The sequence below is a fragment of the Hyla sarda genome, chromosome 4 (assembly GCF_029499605.1).
Source record: "Hyla sarda isolate aHylSar1 chromosome 4, aHylSar1.hap1, whole genome shotgun sequence".
Taxonomy (NCBI): Eukaryota; Metazoa; Chordata; class Amphibia; order Anura; family Hylidae; genus Hyla; species Hyla sarda.
The window spans coordinates 95,602,286-95,626,639 of NC_079192.1; the positions used below are offsets into that span (position 1 = coordinate 95,602,286).

At 40.0% G+C, this 24,354-nt stretch overlaps 1 protein-coding gene across 2 annotated transcripts in view; it reads right to left on the reverse strand.

The window, feature by feature from the left end:
* The window catches only part of SKOR1 (SKI family transcriptional corepressor 1), a 45,302-nt gene that overhangs the window by 11,268 nt on the left and 9,680 nt on the right, over positions 1 to 24,354 (reverse strand). For both annotated transcript variants that reach the window (XM_056569237.1, XM_056569239.1), the window contains exons 3-4: positions 11,510 to 11,612; positions 10,289 to 10,399 (exon numbers count right to left, since the gene is read on the reverse strand). In XM_056569237.1, the coding sequence (XP_056425212.1) occupies positions 10,289 to 10,399; positions 11,510 to 11,612 (214 nt within the window). The remainder of the gene's footprint in view (positions 1 to 10,288; positions 10,400 to 11,509; positions 11,613 to 24,354) is intronic.

Sequence of the window (24,354 nt, forward strand, 5' to 3'; positions counted from 1 at the left end):
TGGATAGGGGGTAACTTGTTTAGCACCACAGTACAACTTTAAGATCATATATTTATTATTAATAACTAATAATGTGTTAACTTTACTTATATAGAGACAACATAGTATGCCCCACAAGGGGTGTGGTCACTTTAATAGGACGCTGGCTAACCTAAGCATGAATTTGGAGGAATCTTGGGAGAACCCATGACATCAAAGTCAATTTCACATTCATGATCCCAACAACGCAAGACCATAGTATTACAGAACGGCCCTACTGTTAGATTTAGATGCCAATTGCAGCCAATGGACTGGGCAGGTAGTGGGGGAAGATGTATTTTGTATTTGGCACCTGAGCACAGAAAATTGCGTAGGGAACAGATCTACTGAAATAAAACTGATGGTTTATTTTATGGTCCATTAAGACATTGCAAAGAAGCCCATACACCTTAGACTAAAGATGTCTGAACATGCCAAAGTTGGGTGTCTGGAGTGGATGACAGCCTCCTGCTTCAGTTTTTTATATATCGTCATACAATGTCATAAAGTTATAGGATATATTCAAAGAAACGCATCGTTTTAACCAGGATTCGTTGCGCTGAGTGGAGCAAGGAATCACAGAACCAGGATAAAATCCATCCGATTTAATACCAATAATGCAACGCGTTTCGCTGCGCATGCGCAGCGAAACGCGTTGCATTATTGGTATTAAATCGGATGGCTTTTATCCTGGTTCTGTGATTCCTTGCTCCGCTCAGCGCCATGAATCCTGGTTAAAACGAAGCTTTTCTTTGAATATATTCTACACGTGTCCAGGAAGGCTGCAGACGGTTCTTATCCAACTACACACCTTTACCATTGTTGTGTATGTTGTTGCACAACCTCCTCTGGTAAGCAGTATTGAATCTGCCTCTTTCTTTACCCCTACCATCTACGTTACTCCACAAGGAGTGCCTTTTCGCCTTTTTTTATTTCATAAAGTTATAGGTTAAAGCCTGGAACTGCATCAGAAAGCAATGGCAGACACTCCAACACGCATGCATAACTCGTGTCTCGAAGTTCACAGCCGTTTGTAAACTTTATCACACCGGCACCAAAGCTGCAGCTTACCCCTCCTCTCTTCATAGAGAAGTCATGATTGTTTGGCTATGCCCAATGTTCATGTGTATGTGGAGGTCGGGAGACATAGCTATGGGCTAGGAAAATGTTTGGCCGACAGTTATTGAAAGTGTATGGCCACCTCAGAACAGTAAAGACAAAGCTTATCCGCAGCATACGTCTTATCATAGAGGAACTTAAGGTGTCCATACACATGACACCACCCAATTTCAATGGGACTGGTCAACTGTCTAATGTTTGCAGGGGACTCCCAATTCTCCCCAACAGATGATGTTGAGACCCAAATTGATCTCAGTTTATCTCCCCAGGAGCAGAAGGATCGGACTGGTAAAATCCAACATGCCCAATCCTTCTGCTTTTGGAGAGATAAGCTGCTGCCAGAGGAGTCTCCATGCAGAAAACATGGATGCTTGGTGAAGCCAAACATTCCAATGTATGGGGGAGTATCAGAAAACAAAGCTAATGACTGTTGTATGTTCAGTGACAGCTATTGTATGTACATGTGGGATGATGTGCCAGTCAGTTTAGTAACCAAAACAAAATTAGAAGTATTTTTTCTGTTTTTAACATCAGCATATTTGTCAGGAAGGCATCATCAACTAAAAAATATTTCCCAATGGAAAACAGTTTGTATCATCTGTAATACTGTACATGTGCATTGCCCCTGAAGTATTTTTCGTCTGACCACAGAAAACTAAATGCTGACATATAACCATCTAATGTTACCACTAAGGGCAATGGAAGTTTTTTGAAGCATGTACTATATATTTTACAACCAATGGAGCACAGTTGGAATCAATCACTTATGTACAATTGACATTACAATTATCATTAATAATCATAAAATGGTTCCAACTGTTAATGATAATCGCTCAGTCTATGGCCAGCTTATGACTCAGTCCTCAGTTTCCTGCCTTTAATGTAGTGATGGATGTGTTACTTCCTGATACATCGCATTCTCATACAAAAATTAACTCTCCTCCTTTAGAAGGGAGAAAACTCTACAATGCCACCTACTGGAGGTAGCCACGCTGTCAGTCAATGTCTGACCCACAAAAAACGATTGAAACGTGACTAAGGATTATCAGTGAAACTAGAATCTCTTCTGAAAGGAAGAAGAACCATCTGTGGTGGCCCCGTACCCTTGCTGTCCTGTCAGGCAGCCTCCCTGCAGTGTCCCCTGCCCCCCCCCCCCCCTGCATCTGTTCTACTGTAATTCTATATTATCCCCTATGTTATGTATATAAGAATGTTGTATCTTTAAGAAAGGCTAACATGTGATCACCAGTTGTCATGTGAGTTGTCATGTGATTGTTACCCAGGAGGTATCAGTGACCAGGTGACTTAAGGGTGACCAATGGGACCCCACCAGGGTTTCCACCATAAAGCCCTGGGAGGAGTCTCTTCTCTCTCTATGTGAATGCAGCCTTAGTCCCTGAGTCTTTGCTGAGGTGCAATCAAGCCTTAGAGTGTGTCTGGAGTCATAGGAGGCCTCAAATCAGTCCTGCAGCCACAAGTTACAAGTCTACAAGTAAGCTAAAGTCACAGCTTAGTCTCTAGTCAAGTCAAGTCAGTCACTGTCATCTATTGTCAAGTCAACGTGGCCTGTACTAAATTGTCCAAAACCACTGCAAGTCACAGCAAGCCCTAAAGGTCTCTGAGTTACTGGTCACTTCCGTGGGCCCTGGCTGAACTTTATAAACTTGACCATCTGTCTACCCTCAGTAAAGCTACTGTTATCCGTAACTTGGCTTCGGAGTCATTATTGCCCGCATGCCTAGCCCAAGATCTAGCGGTATACCTTTGGGTGGTATCAAGGATAAACCAAGCCCTGGTGTCAAGAATACAAGGGGTTAATGCCAAGTATTGCCTGTACATGAAAGGGTTAAAGATGTACCAGAGAAGCGCGTGAAAATGTCCATTGCCGGTCAGCGTCCCGCCCCTGGGCGTGGAAACCATGTCCTGTATTGATGCAGAAGTGGAACTGTAAAGATCCGCCCCTTGTTGCTGGGAGACTGGAAGTCAGTGCGGCACTGCTGACTCACTTACGGCCAGCGGCCATTTTCCTGAAGCCCTGCATAAAAGGAGCAGCGCCGCCGGATCCTCTCAGTTTGCTGGAAGTCTGCAAGTGGAGCAACATGGTGGAACAGACAAGCACAAGGTCGGAGAGTCCCAAGATGGCGCCAGAAGGCCCGGAAAGTGGCTGCAAATGTTTCAGGAGCTGGCAGATCGTCTACAGTGCATCTCCATCAGGGCTGAAGAGGCCTGCTACCAAGTCTCACTGCCCAAGGACAATGGAGACTCGCCAGCAACCCCGGTGGAGGGAATGCCGGCATCTTCCCGAGGATCATCGCCGGTGAGGCTGTCCCCTCACCACCAGACCAGGGGATGCTGGGCCGAAATCCATACAGAGGAGTCAGAAGTGAGTACTCCAGCTGAGGCCACTTTCTCTACCCCTCCTTCTACCCCTAGCCCTGAGCAAACCAACCAGGTCCAGAAGTCTGCAGTACGTCCCCGGTCACCACCGTTACCCCGGTGGCTATTTGGCGATGAGCCCGGACTAATCCAGTATATGAGGGAGCACCTTCTTCCCCTGCCAGGGAAGCCCCATCCCTCAGTTCTGACAGACTAGTCATCTACAGATGTGCTCAGGCCTACTCCTATTGTCGAGGAGGTTTAGCCTAACCAGCGGGCACCAACTAAAGTGCCTCGGCCTACTCCTGCAGAGGAGGTCTGGCTGGCCCAACAGGCACCAACATCTATTCGCCCAGTGGCGCAAGCGGCTGCTGTACAAATGGCTGCTGTACAAATGGTGGTCACCATCAGCCCCACTATTACTGGGTCTACCTTGTCCCGGGTGAACTGGAACACCCCGTTACATGTCCCAGCCTCTGAAACAGTCCGACAGGCAAGGTTGGGATGGCAAATATCCAGGCTGAAGAAGTCTACCAGTGATAAATTTGCTATCTGTCACTAACTTTGCTTTGTGAAGTACTTTTGTTACAAGTTATGCAATGTTCAAGAAGAAGTGCCTGACGAACTTGTCAAGAAGTTTATTCGTAACCATATACGTAAGCATGTGCCCGGCTTTTAGCCGTGATTCTTTACTGGGAACTCAGAACATACCAGAACTGTAGAGCGGTACTAGAAAAACATGTATATACTGTCACAGTAATATATTTTCATTTATATTTTTGCACAAGTGAATGCACATGTTGGTGTACTATAATGTTTATGGTGTGCTGTAATAAAATGTATATAATGTGTTTGTACGAAAATGTTTAATTGCACAGGGTCTTTTGTTCATGGCAACTTATATAGGAGGTATCATGACCAGATCAGGAGAAGCGTAGCCACTACCTCACCGCCATGACAACTACAAGCTAGGTATAACAGGGGTGTGGAAATTTTATAAAAAACTACTTGTCCACGGGACTAAAACGGAGCAAAATCTACTTGTCCCTCAGGACGATCCACTTGTCCGGGCCAATTTTCGCTTTTACACTCTCGTTTTTTCCTCCTTGCCCTATAATAGCAATAACTAACTACTATAATGATACCTTTTAATTTTTCCTTTAACATATGTACCGAAACAGAAAAAAAAAATATTGGTGAAGTGAAATTGAAATAGTAAAAGATAATTTAGCAAATTTGGTGGTTGTCTTTTCTACGCCATTTACCTTCTGGTTGAGTTAACATGTTATTTTGATACTTTAGGCTGGCCTAATTACAGCAATACCAGATTTGTATAGTTTCTGTCATGTTTTACTAATTTTAAAAAAATTCTGAACTTTTAAAAAAATATATAAATTGCCATTTTCTGACCCTGTATCTTTTTTTTATTTGCATACAAGGCTGTATGGGGGCTACTTTTTTATGCCATAATCAGTTTTTTGTATCGTACCATTTTGGTATTGATCTGACTTTTTAATTGTTTTAACTTTTTTTCGGGGATATTATAAAAATTGCAATTCTGTGGTTTGGTATTTTTTTTTTTTACATTTACATCATTTACCGTAAGGGATACATAATGTTATATTTTAATAGTTTGTACAATTACGCATGCAGCGATACCAAATATGTTTATTTTGATTATGTTTATATGTTTTTATATAGGAAAACGGGGTGATTTTAACTTTTAATATGGAAGGGGTTAATGTGTGTCTTTTAAACTTTTATTAAAACATTTTTTTTACACTTTATTAGTCCCTTAAGGGAATTTTAGGAGGAGCCAATAGATTCCTCGTACAGATCAATGGAGGTCCATAGAACTCCATTGATCTGTGTGCTCTGCAATCCATTGATAGAGCCTAGTCCAGCCAGGCTCTATCAATGACAGATCCACGGACAGCAGGGAAGCAGAGGTAAGCCCTCTGGCTAGCTCTATAGTGGATCACACCCCCACACCCCACGATCGCCTCAACCCCATTAGCCCACCAGGGAGCATTCACATGTCCCTTTAGACACCTTTGTCAGCTTTGACAGTGGTGATCTAAAGGGTTAATAGCCAGCCGTGGTGATCGGGATCGCGGCATGCTGGCTTTTAGCGGCAGCCCCCAGCCACTGAAATCAGCTGGGGGCTGCAGAGTATGAAGCGGGCAGGAGTCAGGAGCCCGCTCTATACATCCCACTGAGTGCTGCCGTGCTTGTCGGGGGCTTTCAGGTCAGGGCTAAGGACCTGAAAAATTCACCTTCCTGGCACCTGGAACTGCATGTCCCGGGTGCCGGGCGATAGGAATTCCACATCCCTTTATAAGGAATAACGGTAGTGCTATGTACAAAGTTGTCAGTATAACACATAGTCTAATTCAGTTAGCTTACATAATGTATTATATAAGCTAGTGGAATGTCTAGTTAGGACTGTATCTAATATGTACATTTCAAGTCCATAATTCACCTGTCTAACATTTTTCCTGTCCACATGTACAGGCTACACTCCTGGCCAGAGGGTTCCCCTGAAAATATAAAAAAAAAACACGTAGAGCGACAGAGTTGCTGTGTATAAAGGTAACACTGGTATGTTATATAAAAACATGTATAGAGTTCTGGGGAGAAGTGGTTAGTGCCGAGGGGCCCCAGTAGCTAAGGCATCAGGTAGAGAGCCTCAGGCAGCCTGATCCGACTCATGTATAATAAATGTGATAAAAATGTAATTATAAGGGTAATAAATCCCACATGTTGATGTCCCGTTATTGAAAGGAACATATATGGACATTTTCACAAAAATGCTACATTGACTTGTCTCAGTTCTTTTTATTCAGACCTGTGAAGGACAATTGACAATAATTCCCCAGGAACTGTCAGTCTAGGCCCCAGTGGCCACTTCCAGTCGTCCGCCCTCCAGGACTGGGAGCCGAGGACGGCTGTGTTTAAGAGGGGGAGTTTGTGGTGGCCCAGTACAGGAGTTGTTACCCTGTACCCTTGCTGTCCTGTCAGGCAGCCTCCCTGCAGTGTCCCCTGGGCCCCCTGCATCTGTTCTACTGTAATTGTATATTATCCTCTATGTTATGTATATAAGAATGTTGTATCTTTAAGAAAGGTTAACATGTTATCACCAGTTGTTATGTGAGTTGTAATGTGATTGTTACCCAGGAGGTATCAGTGACCAGTCTACAAGTAAGCTAAAGTCAAAGCTTAGTCCGTCTTCCGTCAAGTCAGTCACTGTCATCTATTGTCAAGTCAACGTGGCCTGCACTAAATTGTCCAAAACCACTGCAAGTCCCAACAAGTCCTTAAGGTCTCTGAGTTACTGGTCACCTCCATGGGCCCTGGCTGAACTGTATAGACTTTACCATCTGTCTACCCTCAGTAAAGCTACCGTTATCCGTAACTTGGCGTCAGAGTCATTATTGCCCCCGTGCCTAGCCCAAGATCTAGCGGTGGTATTGAGGATAAACCACGTCCTGGCATCATGAATACAAGGAGTTAATGCCATCTGCCCCTAGGATAACAACATCTGCCCTCATCAAACCCTGTTACTACACATCTGTAGACAGCTGTTTCGGGGGTTCTTGCCCCTTGTCAGTGTAGAACATGGTATTGGTTGCCATAATCTGATGTCATGCAGGATGGCCCCCAGCAGAGTCACTCTACTATGTATATTAAATAATAGAATTTGGATCTATGTCTAGCAGTTTGATTTATTTTATATTTTGTATTTATGAAAAGGGATAATTCATCAAAACTGTCACAGCAGAAATAAAACAGTAAATAATAGAAGCAAAGAGTAGGAAAATCCCATAAATAGATGATACAAACAATCGTGTACTGAGTTTCCAAAAAGTTTTTAAAAAATCCTTCCACAGGATTTACACAAACATTTTTTAATCACTTATTTGAGCCAAAGCCAGAAGTGGATCCAGCAGGAAGAAGTTTAAGTTCTTTCTGCATAATTCTCATTTCTTTTCAATCCATTCTGACATTGGCTTAAAAACTGCCATAAAACACCTTGTGTAAAACCCCCTAATAAACAGAGGTACAAACACCCAGCAAAAACACTCCATTTTTGTGCAGTTTTTGCTGGGTGTTTCTACCTGCACTTTTTTGTTTGTTTGTTTTTTGTTTTTTTTTGGGGGGGGGGACTACAGCTATATGTTGCTGGAAGTCAATAAGAAATTGATAAAATTCGTGAATTCCTTGGATTTCAAGATTAATGAATTGATTGATTGTATTAGGAGAAATGACAAAGAACAAATGCAGCCCAAAAATAATGCACGTCATATGCATGAGGCACACTAAAAAGATTTAATGGTGTTTTTTGGGGTGTTTTTTCAAACCAAGCAAATGCCACAAGGAAAGTGTGTGAAGAAATATTAACTAAATTCTACTTTCTCTTAAGAAAATCAGTCACAGTAACAAAATACTTAAAATAAAATGGCCAGCTAAAGCAAAATTCAGCACTCGCTTAGGCCTCCTTTACATATATGCGTAGTCAGGTTTTTTTTTCCCCTCCGGCACTGCAGAAAATGCACCGGAGGGAAAATAAAGCAAGAACTGATCCCATTCATTTAAATGAGACTGTTGACAATCATCCGGCGTCTCATCCGGCACAGACAGGGGAACCCATATTGCTGTCTTACCCTGTCTGGTGATCGTGAACAATGGACACCAGATGATGCACAACTAATGCACTTCTGGCATCAGTTGTGGCATCAGTTGTGGCAATTTTTGCCCAATTTTACCGGAGCCAGACGCTGCATATATGTAACTCTAGCATAAAAAATATAAGAGAAAGCCTAGTTACTTGTATTGTTTAACTAAAGTAAACACCAAAAGGGCAATGTGGTAACCAACCTCTGACAAAGGGAAAGGGTTACACAGAACTTGTGCATAGTGTGCAAAATATCTGTTAAATATCTATTTTCCAGTATCTATTTTATAGAATAAATACCATTAACATACTGCAGATTATTTTACTATAGGAGTGTGTTCAGAAGTTAAGTACAAAGCCGGGAATGGGATTATGGTGAAGAACATGTATAAAGGAAAGACTGAGACTTCTCCTCCTTTCACATCCATTCCAGATTTTGTATTCAATAACAGTAAATCTGAACACGGCCTGAAGCTTATAATAAAGACTCAAAAATGAACATGGAAAACATTAGTATTTTTTCACATTTTTATTAGATTGATATATTACATTGGATAATAAATTAGACAACTGGTGCTCAATTGTTCCATATGCTTTGTACCAAGTAAAAAAGCTATAGACAAAGCCTATACAAAACATAGCGAGGGCCTATTCACATCATGTTTGGCTATTTGGATGAAACATCCCGTGATTTTTGTTCCGTTTTTTTTAACCGGTTCTGTTAACAGATCCATTGGTTTCAATCTGTCCTGGTCAAAATTTTCTGACAAGTTTTCATCAAGATCTGTTTGTTTTGCTTTTGTTTGTTTTGTTGACAGAAAAATAACAGAGACTGTTTAAAGGAGATATCCAGTGCTGAAAAACTTATCCCCTATCCTAAGGATAGGGGATAAGTTTCAGATCGCAGGGGTCCGACCACTGGGGCCCCCCGCGATCTCCTGTATGGGGCCCCAGCAGCCTGCGGGAAGGGGGCGTGTCGACCTCCGCACGAAGCTGCGGCGGACACGCCCCCTCAATACAACTCTTTGGCAGAGCCGGAGCGTTGTCTTCTGCAATCTCCGGCTCTGCCATAGAGATGTATTGAGGGGGGCGTGTCAGCCGCCACTTCATGCAGTGGTCGACACCCGCTATCTGGCCAGTGAGCCGGGGCCCCGTACAGGAGATTGCGGGGGGCCCCAGCGGTCGGACCCCCGCGATCTGAAACTTATCCCCTACACTTAGGATAGGGGATAAGTTTTTCAGCACTGAACTACCCCTTTAATTATTCTGTCCTGTGGAAAAACAGGATTTTGATGGATTCATTATTTTGTACAGGGCAAGTCTATAGCAACAGGATGCTGTAGGATGGGAATTCTGTTAATGAACCATCTTGTTAATGGTGCGATTTGACTTTAAAACCTCTAAAAAGGCACAATAAAAAAATGGATCAGTTTAAAAACAGAAGCAAACTGATACAATGGATCTATCTAAAAAAAAGCTTTCTGATGCTTCTCGTAAAACACTGATTGTTTGTTTTTTAATGGAGAAGAAAAAGGACATTTCGACAGAATACAAAAACATGATGTGAACCTAGCCTGAACAAGACTACATTTTGCATCAGTCTTTTCCATCAACAAAACTTGTTAGTCATAATATACAGTTTTTCATATTGTAAATTTTTAATACAGGATCGAAGGGTACTGGCTGGTGTTGACCCCCCAGTCTAGACCTAGTCTGTTATTACAAACAAAGTCCAATGGATTTGGTGCAGCAATGTCTTGTAGCAAGCAGCCTGCTCAAGTAAGATCCATATTCCCACGAAAGGTTATTCTTTAAACAATTGAGTTAGTTATTTAAATATTTATCCAGTAAAAGCTGGAGGGGACAAGCTGTTTTACTGCTGATTTAAATCTCCTTCCATCGATTGTGAATAAGAAGTGCCAAAGATGTATTATTAATGTGGGCATTAAACAGGAAGATGGGGTAATGCACACATTTTATGGGACTGGTAGGTAGAGCACAAACTGCTCATTTATTCGACAAGTGGGAAAGGAACATTCGCAATGTGCGAGGATGCTACATTAGCAAGAAATACTGCATGGGGCCAGAGATAGCACCTACCTCTGTCAGTGTGTACAGGGCTCGTGTGAGATATATGACTCCTTTGGTCTTGGAATGACTTCCTGCTTTCCAGATCCTCAGCAGTTGAATGACTGTCTTCTGAATCTTGCTCTTAAAAAGCAATAAAGAAGGTTTTAACTCCAGCAGTCGATATAGATCTGACCTACATACAATTGCTAAAAGCCAATACACTGCAGTGCTTATGTCTGGAATATATAGTGTTAAACCTGGAACATATTGATGAGGGTCTGGCGAGTGCTCTGTACCTGTGCTAGTATAATATACATTGTTCTGTATTTTCCACTATGGGACAGACTTTATTTATTCATTAATCTGTATTTGTTTTCTTTATTGTTACACTTTATTGCTGTGTGATATATATATATATATATATATATATATATATATATATATATATATGTATAGAACATCTGCATCTCCATATTTCTTTTTACACTACTAGAAAACCCCTTTTTAATTACAGAACAGATGATGATCAATGGAGATTTAACTATAGTACATTGTGCCAAATTATAAGAATTGTTTTTCAATATTACACTTTACAAACAAAAAAAATTTCTGTTTCGCCGTGGATTTTTGGGTAAAATGACTGATGTCAATGCAAAGTTGAATTGGTGGCGCAAAACATAAGCCATAATATGGAATTTTAGGTGCAAGATTGAAAGGGTTATGATTTTTAAAAGGTAAGGAGGAAAAAACAAAAGTGCAAAAACGGAAAAACCTTTAACAAGAGTCCTTAAGGGGTTAAAACTGGAGTATTATATGCCGTCTTGAAGTACACTGCCATATGAATTAGTTGAGCCAAAATTTTATGGCTTCAGTATTAATAAATGTCCATAAAAAAGAGAAGAAGAGAAGACTATGTCCACACTAGGTGAGTGTTTCTACTTTTCTTAACACTTTTTAACACTGGTGAGTCCTGACAACTTAAAAACGTGGCACGTACCTTAATTTTTTGGGGGGGGGGGGGTTTAGGCTAAAAACCAGCGTAAACTAAAAATAAATGTAGACTGCTGTATTGATTCACTATGACATGGTCTGTGGCCCCACTATTAATGACTGTATCCCATTCACCAGTGTATAGGGTAAAGCAGGTGGCCAGGAAAGGTGTACACCCCTCATTCTCAACAGTAATTATTTTTAAGTGCTGGATGTAAAATAAACCTGGATGAACTTAGTAAGTGAGGTTGCTAGGCTTACCATTTGGGTCTAGGCTGCAGAGATAGGATGTTGGGAGGCCTTGGTGTGGTGGAGCATTTGTCTTCAGGGTCTGGGGAACATCTGCCATCTGCTTAGTGTAAACCTGCAGAATACAAGACATACAAGAGTTATTGTAACAATTTTTTTTAATACTTTACAGATAGTATCACGGTTGGTCTGCAAGCTTGCTAAAACACATGGCAAAAGCCTATTGTGAATATGGGCATCTACAGTATTGTATCTTGACATTAGCGCTGATGATTATAAGGACCAGTTCACCTAGTGTCTCATAGTGGTTATGACAGGCGGGTCGCTCTTCTCTGTGACCATTTCAAATTCAATATTATTTGCAAATGCATTCTATATTATTAAACAACCTGGAAGAGTTGGGCTAGGTTTATTCTGTGTGTCCGCTACAGGTATCCTTTCGCATCACATTCTGAGAACAGGAGGACGATCTATACTGTGACGGAGAGCAGTGGGTTCCATTCATATCAATTCATACGCAATTTTTTATGCTAGATTATTAATATTAAGAGTATGGCTGTCTGAAAAAAGTTCAGGTTATAAAGGAAAGGGAAAACATGATAAAGTTAGTGAAAAATTAGGAGAAATATTAAATGGGCACTGTCACCAACTTTATTTTTTGATATGATGTAGTACTTATGTACTACAACATATCTCTAATATACTTTTATTATTATTTTTTTTCATTAAAAAGGTTTAATTTACATTTAAAAACCGGCCACTGAAAAAGGACTGATTTTGGAGTGGCAATCAGTCCTTTTTCAGTTAGGCTGCACTCGCTCCCTGCCTGTCAATCAGACAGGCGGGAGCGAGCGCATTGGCTCCCCGGCCACTGGCTGGAAGACCACTCCTCCCACACATCGCCGCCGCCGCTAGTGCCGTAGCGGGGGGGGAACGGGCTAGCAAAAAAAATATAAATAGGATGGTGGGAGCTACCCTTTAAACAAAAATAAGTGAAACTGTTTGGAAAACTAAAGAGGTATTGCTTCCTATTTGAAGGGGAATATGTTAATGTGTTATATTTATTTAGTTAATTTTAAGAATTTTTATGTATTTTTTTTTCCCTCTTTCTCCCTCATCTTAACAGCCGGGCTCTGTAATGGGTGGGGTGGGGGGTTTGTCATGTAACAAGTAGTGAATTATTTATGATATTGATGTTTTATGGGGAATTTGTAATACTGACTTCTTCTTCTGATTCCGAAAATGCAAAGGAAAATGTTAAAAAATGTATACGCTATTTTAACAGGACTCATTAGGGTCTAGGGCTTTACTGAGTCCCCTTAAATTGGCGCGTACATCCTGCACGGAGTCACTAGGTGACTTACTTAGGCAACTTAAATAAATAGCACTCACTGCTCTATTTAAATTGGAATTGTCATAAAAGTAGTAAAAAGGGTTCATATTTATGGCATCTTTTTGGCCTAGCTTTCCTGTGCCTGCAGACTTAGCGCACATTTTTTTTTCTAGTCTGTCATTTTGTGCATTTGTGACAAATTTATAATATGTATGCAACCATTTGATAAATGTGTTGCAAAATATATATAAAAAAGTTACAACAAATTATTTAAAACCAAACCATCCTGATAAATAAGCCCAAAGTTATTTCTGTAAAATAAATAAATAAATAAAACATTTTTACAATGATTGCCATTAAAAAAAGCAATGCATTTTTTGTTTAGGGTAGTTTTCTTCACAATTGATACGTTTTTGGGGGGGTCTGTGGCAAACTTGGTATGCTTTACTGTGCTTTTCTTTTAGGGCGTGTTCAGGCTTTTTCAAATATACTTGAAAATTTCCTTTAAAAAAAGGCTACAAAAAAAATACATAAATAGTATAACCTCTAAAAACACTACGAAATTCATGGTGTCTTTACAAAAACTATATAAGAAAAAAAATCCTTTATGTTTAGGCTCCGTATTTACTATTTTTCTTGAGCCCCCCCTCGTGGTTTTGCAGCTGTTAGGTATGTAGGATCTCGATGTCTTGGTTTCTGTATAGATACCGTATTTTTCGCCCTATAGGACGCACCGGCGTATAAGACTCACCCAATTTATAGGTGCAAAATCTAAAAAAATAAAGATTTTGAACCCAATAGTGGTCTTCAACCTGCGGACCTCCAGATGTTGCAAAACTACAACTCCCAGCATGCCCGGACAGCCAACGGCTGTCCGGGCATGCTGGGAGTTGTAGTTTTGCAACATCTGGAGGTCCGCAGATTGAAGACCACTGCATAGGAGGTAATACTCACGTGACCCCGCCGCTCTGGACCCGTCACCGCTGCCCTGGATGTTGCTCCATCGCTGTCGCCGTGTCCCCGTCGCTCAAACGTCTCTGCTGCCGGCCGGGTATCCTCGAGGAAGGAGAGCGCCGGCCATACAGGGGATCCCTGAACGGAGAAGACACCGAGGAGGCAGGTAAGGTCCCTCCCGGTGTCCTGTAAGCACTAACCCGGCTATTCAGTGGGGCTGTTCGCGGCGGTCCTGAACAGCCCGGCTGAACAGCCGGGTTAGTGTCACTTTCACTTCAGACGCGGCGGTCAGCTTTGATCGCCGCGTCTGAAGGGTTAATACAGGGCATCACCGCGATCGGTGATGTCCTGTATTAGCCGCGGGTCCCGGCCGTTGATGGCCGCAGGGACCGCCGCGATAGGGGTGTATTCGGCGTATAAGACGCACCGACTTTTCCCCCCCCCCAGTTTTGGGGAAGAAAAAGTGCGTCTTATACGGCGAAAAATACGGTACTTCTTTTTATATTTTGTCTCAACAAATCCCAATCGTGGCGTCTAGATCCGGCTATATTAGTTATATTTAACAGTATTATGGGGGAGGCTGCATTATGAGATATCATAAATGCTTGGGTCAAGCAAGTTTTTCCCAACTTCTATAGACACCCCCAGTTGACAGGAACCTCCCGCACCCAGTCCATAAAAGGCTGACAAGGACCCCTCCAGCCCCCCACAATATCATGCACCTTTGATAGCTGATCATGCAGATGTAAATAATACGAGATCTTAAAGAGGACAAGCATTTTATTATATATAATTATCAGTGCTTCAGAGAAAATTGCCCACATTAGAAGAGGGCCAATATGCACAGTCTCTTCAAAGGGCCGCCCCGGTACACCGCAGCCTGCGAGCATGAAAGGACTTTCTCTAATCAGGATAATTAACTCTATGGTAATGTGCTTACATGGAACCTTACAGGTGTTCTCAGCCGGCAGGGGGGGACGGGCGGCACAAAGCAGGATTAAACTCCTGGGGTCTCACTGTGTATTTCCAAAGTAAATGTTATGGTCTGTAATTATCCTCTCTTCAGAACTCAACAAATACAATTACACACAAAACATCAGTGATGAAAAAGCAATAACTATTAATGCAGGCTATATGACAGTATAATCATCTAAGTAAATGACTAGACATAAGTGACATTTACAAGATGGTCTCTGTCACTCATGTGCAGCATCAATCGTATAGGAGAAAGAGCACAATACACTTATAAATGATACTTGGTAATTGTGGCAAAGTGGGTTGTCCGACCAACGGAGCCATTTATTCTAATACCTTTGTTATTTTCTACAACCTGATTTATACAGAACGTGCCATCTGCTTAATATTGGTATCTACATGGTACCTATCATTAATGCTTTGTATATATCATCCTTCAGAGCATTACTGGTGTGTTTATATATACCACTGACCAGTATATACACTATAATCATTGTACAAAGCTAGAGAAAGAACACTGCACCCTACTGGTGGATTATATACTAATCATAGCACATGAAATACAGTCATAGAACTGCACTAGTAATGAGAAAGAGAACTCTGCACCCTGCTGGTGGGTTATATACTAATCATAGCACATGAAATATAGAAATAGAACTGCATAAGAACCAAGAGAGAGAACACTGCACCCTACTGGTGGGTTATATACTAATCATACCACATGAAATATAGAAAGAGAACTGCATAAGAACCAAGAGAGAGAACACTGCACCCTACTGGTGGGTTATATACTAATCATACCACATGAAATATAGAAAGAGAACTGCATAAGAACCAAGAGAGAGAACACTGCACCCTGCTGGTGGGTTATATACTAATCATACCACATGAAATATAGAAAGAGAACTGCATAAGAACCAAGAGAGAGAACACTGCACCCTACTGGTGGGTTATATACTAATCATACCACATGAAATATAGAAAGAGAACTGCATAAGAACCAAGAGAGAGAACACTGCACCCTACTGGTGGGTTATATACTAATCATACCACATGAAATATAGAAAGAGAACTGCATAAGAACCAAGAGAGAGAACACTGCAATCTACTGGTGGGTTATATACCAATCATACCACATGAAATATAGAAAGAGAACTGCATAAGAACCAAGAGAGAGAACACTGCACCCTACTGGTGGGTTATATACTAATCATACCACATGAAATATAGAAATAGAACTGCATAAGAACCAAGAGAGAGAACTCTGCACCCTGCTGGTGGGTTATATACTAATCATACCACATGAAATACAGTCATAGAACTGCACTAGTAACGAGAGAGAGAACTCTGCACCCTGCTGGTGGGTTATCTACTAATCATACCACATGAAATATAGAAATAGAACTGCATAAGAACCAAGAGAGAGAACACTGCACCCTGCTGGTGGGTTATATACTAATCATACCACATGAAATATAGAAAGAGAACTGCATAAGAACCAAGAGAGAGAACACTGCACCCTGCTGGTGGGTTATATACTAATCATACCACATGAAATATAGAAAGAGAACTGCATAAGAACCAAGAGAGAGAACACTGCACCCTGCTGGTGGGTTATATACCAATCACATCTCATGAAATACAGTCATAGAACTGCACTAGTAACGAGAGAGAGAACTCTGTGCCCTGCTGGTGGGTTATATACCAATCAAATCACATGAAATATAGAAATAGAACTGCATAAGAACCAAGAGAGAGAACTCTGCACCCTGCTGGTGGGTTATATACTAATCATACCACATGAAATACAGTCAAAGAACTGCACTAGTAACGAGAGAGAGAACTCTGCACCCTGCTGGTGGGTTATATACCAATCAAATCACATGAAATATAGAAATAGAACTGCATAAGAACCAAGAGAGAGAATACTGCACCCTACTGGTGGGTTATATACCAATCACGTCTCATGAAATACAGTCATAGAACTGCATAAGAACCAAGAGAGAGAACACTGCACCCTACTGGTGGGTTATATACCAATCAAATCACATGAAATATAGAAATAGAACTGTATAAAAACCAAGAGAGAGAACTCTGCACCCTACTGGTGGGTTATATACCAATCAAATCACATGAAATATAGAAATAGAACTGTATAAAAACCAAGAGAGAGAACTCTGCACCCTACTGGTGGGTTATATACCAATCACATCTCATGAAATACAGTCATAGAACTGCATAAGAACCATGAGAGAGAGAACACTGCACCCTACTGGTGGGTTATATACCAATCAAATCACATGAAATATAGAAATAGAACTGCATAAGAACCATGAGAGAGAGAACTCTGCACCCTACTGGTGGGTTATATACCAATCACTTCTCATGAAATACAGTCACACTGAACTGCACTAGTACCAAGGGACCAAATTCTGCTCCCTGCCGGTGGGTTATTTACCAATCAAATCACATGAAATACAGAAATAGAACTGCATAAGAACCAAGAGAGAGAACACTGCACCCTGCTGGTGGGTTATATACTAAACACATTACATTATATACAGTGATATAAATGCATTAGTACGAAGATAGAGAACACTGCCCCTTACTGGTGTATTTACTCATCCCATTCACAGTCACATATAACATCATTAATACTGAGAAACAGAACACTGCACTCTACTGGTGGGTTATATACTAATCATATGTCATATAGAACACAGTCAAATACAACTGCATTAGCACTTGGAAAGAGTATACTGCACCCTACTGGTTAAATGATATACTAACTACATCACATGAAATACTGTCACACATAACTGCACTTTGGGGAATTACAATACTGCACCCTACTGGTGGGTTATATACTACCACATCATGTGAAATACAGTCACACAGAATTTTATTAGCACTAACAGAAAGGACACTACACCCTGCTGGAAGGTTACATACTAACCGTGACACTCAATAGTATACAAAGACAACAAACGAATGATCATGTATGTGGTATTAGAATTGGGATATTAAAATGTACACGCACAGGATTTGCTATAATCACTACAATTCTCCGCTTACACATTATTTATTGCCCCACAAGTCTTGACTAATGATTTAACATTAACCACATAACTTCAGATTCCCAATGCTCGCAAAGACCTATATCACCAGCATAAACACCAAGATCATTGTGCCAACCTTTAAACATCTATGGCACTGGCCAAACTCAAGTCACCTCTATGCCAGCCATAGCCAGTCCAGTAGATGTTGGACCCCAGTAAGTCAATCCTGCTGTTTCTGATACATATACATATATATATATATATATATATATATATATATATTCATTCATTGTCAATGTAAAAATCCAGCGTTAACTACAATAAAAGCTTCTCACACCATATGATCCCCCAATCTAGGTGCTTTACTCTTGGGGTGCAGAGGCAGAAATAAAATCCAGGTGCTTGAACCATATTAGTACAGTCCTTCAGCCATATCAGCGGGGCTATAAATGGCATGTGATATTATGGGACCTAATACAGACTGAGCATCATGGCCTCTATAACCAGCCCAGATTGCATGTCATACTGTCCTTTCATGTAAGTGTACAGTAGATGTGCCCTACCTGTATATCATGTGTTTTTTATACGTGCCCCACATGTATACTATGTGAACTGTATATAATGTGTGTACTGTGTGCCATTTATGTATAGCACAGTGCACACATGTTTGTTAAGTGTGTAAGGCAGAACGATATGTTGGTCATATGTGCATTTGGGCTTTCATTTTATATTTGACATCTGTATATTGTATGTATATTATGTATGCACATATTTGTGTGTTTGTGTGTAAGTGTGCACATACTTAAGGAGCTTGTTCCATAGTTTGTAAGGCTGAAAAAGACACATGTCCATCTGGTTTAGCCTATAGCAATATACAGGGTTGTGGATATTTTATTAAAAAAAACTACTTGTCCCTCATGACGATCAACTTGTCGGGGCATATTTTAGGTTTTACACTCTCGTTTTTTCCTCCTCGCACTATAATAGCCATAACTACCTACTATAATGATACCTTATAATTTTTCAATAACATATTCTCCGAACCAAAAATATATATATATAATCAGTGAAGTGAAATTGAAATAGTAAAAGATAATTTAGCAAATTTGGTGATTTTCTTTTCTACGCCATTTACCTTGTGGTTGAGATAACATGTTGTTTTGATACTTTAGGCCGGCCTGATTACAGCAATACCAGATCTGTATAGTTTCCATCATGTTTTACAAATTTAAAAAAAATTCAGAACTTTTTCGAATTTTTTTAATTGCCATTTTTTGACCCCTGTAGCTTTAAAAACAATTTTATTTTTTTTTTGCATACCAGGCTGTATGAGGGATCATTTTTTGTGCCATAATCTGTTTTTTGTATCGGTACCATTTTGGTATTGATCTGAATTATTTTTTTTCTGGGATATTATAAAAATTGCAATTCTGTGGTTTGGTATTGTTTTTTTTACATTTACGTCATGTATCATATGGGATACAGAATGTTATATTTTAATAGTTTGTACAATTACGCACGCGGTGATACTAAATATGTTTATTTTTATTATGTTTACATGTTTTTATATAGGAAAAGGGGGTGATTTGAACTTTTAACATGGAAGGGGTTAAAGTGTGTCTTTTAAACTTTTATTAAAACTTTTTTTTACACTTTATTATACTTTTAGGAGGAATCATTAGATTCCTCATTCAGATCAATAGAGTTCTATTGTACTCCATTGATCTGTATGCTCTGCGATCCAGTGATAGAGCCTAGTCCAGCCAGGATCTATCAATGACAGAGCCACAGGACATCATGGAACATAGGTAAGCACTCTGACTACCTCTATAGTGGATTGCCCACTCACAATCGCGCTGCGGGGGGGCGATCCACCCCAATAGCCCACCAGGGAGCATTCACATGTCCCTTTAGACGCCGCTGTCAGCTTTGACAGCGGCGATCTAAAGGGTTAATATCCAGTTTAGAAGCAAATCCCCATAGCAAACCTCTTCTAAACTGGGCGGTTCCTGAGACGCGTGTCATCAGAGAGCACTTAGACAGAAAAGAACAACCTTAACTTCAGAAGCTCATAAGTACTGAAAGGATTAAGATTTTTTAATAGAAGTAATTTACAAATCTGTTTAACTTTCTGGAGCCAGTTGATATATAAAAAAAAGTTTTTTCCTGGATAACCCCTTTAATGAAGCATTAAACTGGAACTGAAGGCAAAACATGTTACCAAAAAGAAAGGGTAAATAGTGTCAGTAACTTTGCAAGGACACAAGATTGAAACTTATGAAACATTATTATGATTTTTACATTGTTTTAAAAAAAAAATTTGGCAACACAGTTAGTTAGTTGCCTTTGCCTCCTCCTAATGGCATGAATTGGCGTATTATTTTTAGGAAAAGGCTTAGTTTTTGAACAGAAAATAAAAATGGGTTAGGCTGTGTATTTTAGGAATAGTCCAGTCTAGACTATTTTTAGCCTATCCTGCCCGGCCTGCCAAGAACTAGAAACTAATCTTTCACTTACCTTCCTACCTTCCCGAGGAGTGCCGCTACAGCTGATCCGTCAGTTGGGCTGTCTTCTTCCTACCGTGGAGCCAGATCGTCACACGGCGCTTCAGCCGATCACCGGCCGCAGCAATGTCCCACCTCGGCCGGTGATAAGCTTAAGCGCCGTGTGACGAGTCGGGTCCACGGAAGTAGGAAGAAGACAGCCCAACCGAAGGATCAGCTGTAGCGGCACTCCTCGGGAAGGTAGGAAGGTAAGTGAAAGATAAGTTTCTAGTTCTTGGCAGGCCGGGCAGGATAGGCTAAAAATAGTCCATACCAGACTATTCCAGAAATCATCAGTTTTATGTTTTTAACATAAATATAATATATATATAACATAAAATTGGCATGGTAACCTTGGTAATCTTAAACAAAAATGTATGTTGTTAAAGCATCTCCAAACAGACCAAAATTAATGTGATTGGTTGCTATTGGCAACTCAGCAACTGTTCATCAGGACTTGTAAGGTTACCATTCCTCCGTGTTTTTAAAATATTTACAAAACAAAAAAAAAGTACAATATTAAATCAGCTTTAAAAAGTAGCCAACATTATTAATAACATTAAGACAGACATTCTTCATAAAGAGGATTATGCTAAATTTGTTCTGCTTTCCACGGGGGACAATGGATATCGCTGAAGTCGGTGGTTGTGTACTCCTTATTTAAATGCCCAAAGACATGCAGAAACAAGATTTAACAGGGCGCATAAACGACGTACCCGCTGTATGATCGAATGTACTTTTGGATTATTAAAGAGTGGCTTTTGCTGTCTGGACTGCAGTGGGGGAGCACGTCTGTATGAACCAACACGTGTATGTGAGATCATTATTGCGTGCTGCATTTTGCACAACATTGCTGAAAAGCATAACATCCCAGGGGAGGCTGAAGAGGACCTCAGAGAAGAAAGCCAGATCTCTACATATTACTAAATTTAATAAAATACTCTCTATTTATATATATATGTTTATACATATACGTATATACACACACATATAGATAGATGTATTAAAATGAGTATATATATATATATATATATTTTTTTTTTTTATTCCCCATTATTACTGAAACAATAAAAAAAAGAAAAAACATGTGAAAAGAAATCTAAAATGTTGTTTTTTAGTTAAAAAAATTAAAATTTACAAGTAAAAATCGGTTGACAAAGGCGAGGCAAGCAAAGGAGCAAAAAGACAGATCATTTACTCCGCTTTCTGAAACTTTATACATGCTTTAAATGGTAACTCTCATTAAAACTAATTTTTGCTATTGCACTCCTTATGGCAAATAAAAAATATTTGTAATATACTTAGTTTTAAAAAAAATGATGTTTTCTTTGTTTTATTTGTGCTTAAAAAAGCTCAAGAGCACATTTTCCCCCAACTCAAACATAGACTTTCGACCGAAGCCCAAAAACAGGAAGTGCAGCCTGGAGTGCTGAGGGGGGGGTGTCCAACCAACAGCATATGGGAGTTAAGTGTGAGAGGAGCTATGATTGGATGAGGCTGGACAAGCCCCGCCCTCAGCACTCCAGGTTGCACTTTCTGTGTTTGGACTTCGGTCCAAAGTCTGTGTATAAGATGGAGGAAAATGTGCTCTTGAGCTTTTTTAAGCTCAAATAAAACATAGAAAACTTCATTTTTTTGTAAACAAAGTATATTAGAAATATTTTTTATTTACCATAAGGAGTGCAATAGCAAAAATTAGTTTTAATGAGAGTTACCCTTTAAAGTGTCGGGTTTTCTTCCCAGAAAATTCACATGATTTTCGGAGTGGTTTTCAGAAAAGACAAGTGATTTTGGATGAAATGTAGGGAACACGCCCCTTTTCCCCAAAACAGCGCCCATTTGGAGGGTTTTTGTGATTCTGATTCTGTCAGGTTTTTTCTGTCGCACATTGGCCCTGAGCGTAGGTTTCTTTGTGGGTTTTCATTCTGTACAATTTTTTTTCCACGGTATTTACTAAGGTTTCCCTACATTTTGCTTTTTTTACACATGTTCTGATCTGTACGGTTTTCCTCCACACATTTTCTGTGGAAACCTTAGTAAATATGTTGGGTTTTTGTGGAAATGTCGGGAACACGCCCCTTTTCAGCGAACAACACCCCCTTTTCCCTACAGCCACGCCCCTGTTTTGGCTTTTCTTAGTAAAATGGAGAGTTAGTTGGGTTTTTTCAATTCTAGCGCATATTCCGGTGCAGACAGAATTTCTGCGCACAACCTGACAAAACATGTCGGGTTTGCAATAGTAACTGAGGCCCATTGGCGATTGTCTGTGCCAGAATTTGTGCCAGAATTGAAAATACAGACTAACTCTCCATTTTGCTAAGAAACCCCGAAAAAGGGGTGTGGCCATCGAGAAAAGGGGCGTGTTCGCGACATTTTCACAAAAACCCAACATATTTACTAAGGTTTCCACAGAAAATGTGTGGAGGAAAACCGTACAGATCAGAACATGTGTAAATAAAGCAAAGTGTAGAGAAAGTGGAAAATGTAGGGAAACCTTAGTAAATACTGTGGAAAAAAATTGGAGGGAATTAAAACCCACAAAGACACCTACACAACACTCTTAGTAAATCAGGGCCATTGTGTATGTCTATTATGTATATATTATATGTATTTTATGTATATATTATATGTGACATAATTTTTTTTGTACATGTAAGTTCTATTTTAGCCTATGTGATATCTATGTGCATATTCTATGTGTCATATAAGTCTATGGGGAAGATGTATCATTGCTTTTAGAGCATTTTTTTGTCTATGTTTTGGCGCAGTTCAGGCGCAAGCAGCATATTTAGTGACTTTTATGCTCCTTTTGATATAGACGGTTTCACTCTTTTTACCTACCCGTAGAACTTTTTCTTTTTGACCATGCAGTGGTCACATATTTATCATTTGCGGCTTTTGTGAAAAGTTGCTATTTTGTGCACAAAGGTACTTATTTAGGCGCAAAGCTACTACCAGTAGGCGTGAGAATCACTTCTACCTTCCACAATTCAACCTTTAACCTCTTGTGGACGACAGTGTCCCACTCCCCTTCTATGACATGACATCAGGAGCTGAGCGTAGGTCATAGCTGGGTGGTCCTGGCCGCTATCTGCCACCAGGACCCATCTCTAATGCCAGACATCACCGATCATGATGATGCCCGGCTTTAACCCCTTAGACACCGCACTCAAATTTGATTGTATCGTCTAAAATGCAAGTAAAAATGTCCCGGCAGCTCTGTGAAAGTAAGTAAAAACACCTAACCTGCCAAATTCAGTACCCGGGAAAGTGTCTACTTCCCTCCCTCACAAATGTCTAGAAAAAGTGTATGTGGTAGAGCTTTTCCCACCACAGCAGAGCTGCGCAAAATTCATCATCCTGCTGCACCTTCTTGATAAATAAGATGTACACTAGTCAAACCCACCACCCAAATAAACGTGGAAAATAGCTCTACCGTAGACATTCTTTGATAAATCTGGGCCTATATGTATATTTATGTTCTATTTGTAGATTTAATGTGCCATATGTGTCTACACATCTATTCCTGTTCTATGTGTATACCTCATGTGTCATATGTATTTTTATGTGTACTATGTGTAGATTCCTTGTGCCATAGTTGTGTCTCTATTTATATTCTGTCTGCACTACATGCATGTTGTACCTCTATATGTGTATATTCTATGCATGTTCTATATGTATATTTGTGTATCTGTGTATATTCTGTCTGGGTGCACTACATGATGTTATATCTGTATATTTCATACATGTATTCAATGTGTGTTCTCATATATATATATATATATATATATATATATGCCATATTTAATCTGAGTATATTTGATGTGCCCTACACGCATGTTCTATCTGTATATTATAGGTATTATACCTGTTTCTGCAATTACTGTGTGTGCTCTACATGCAAAAGTATATGTTACAAAAGTATATTCTGTGTATGTTTTTATATATATCATAATGAATATTACACACATATTCTATATGTATATGTAACAT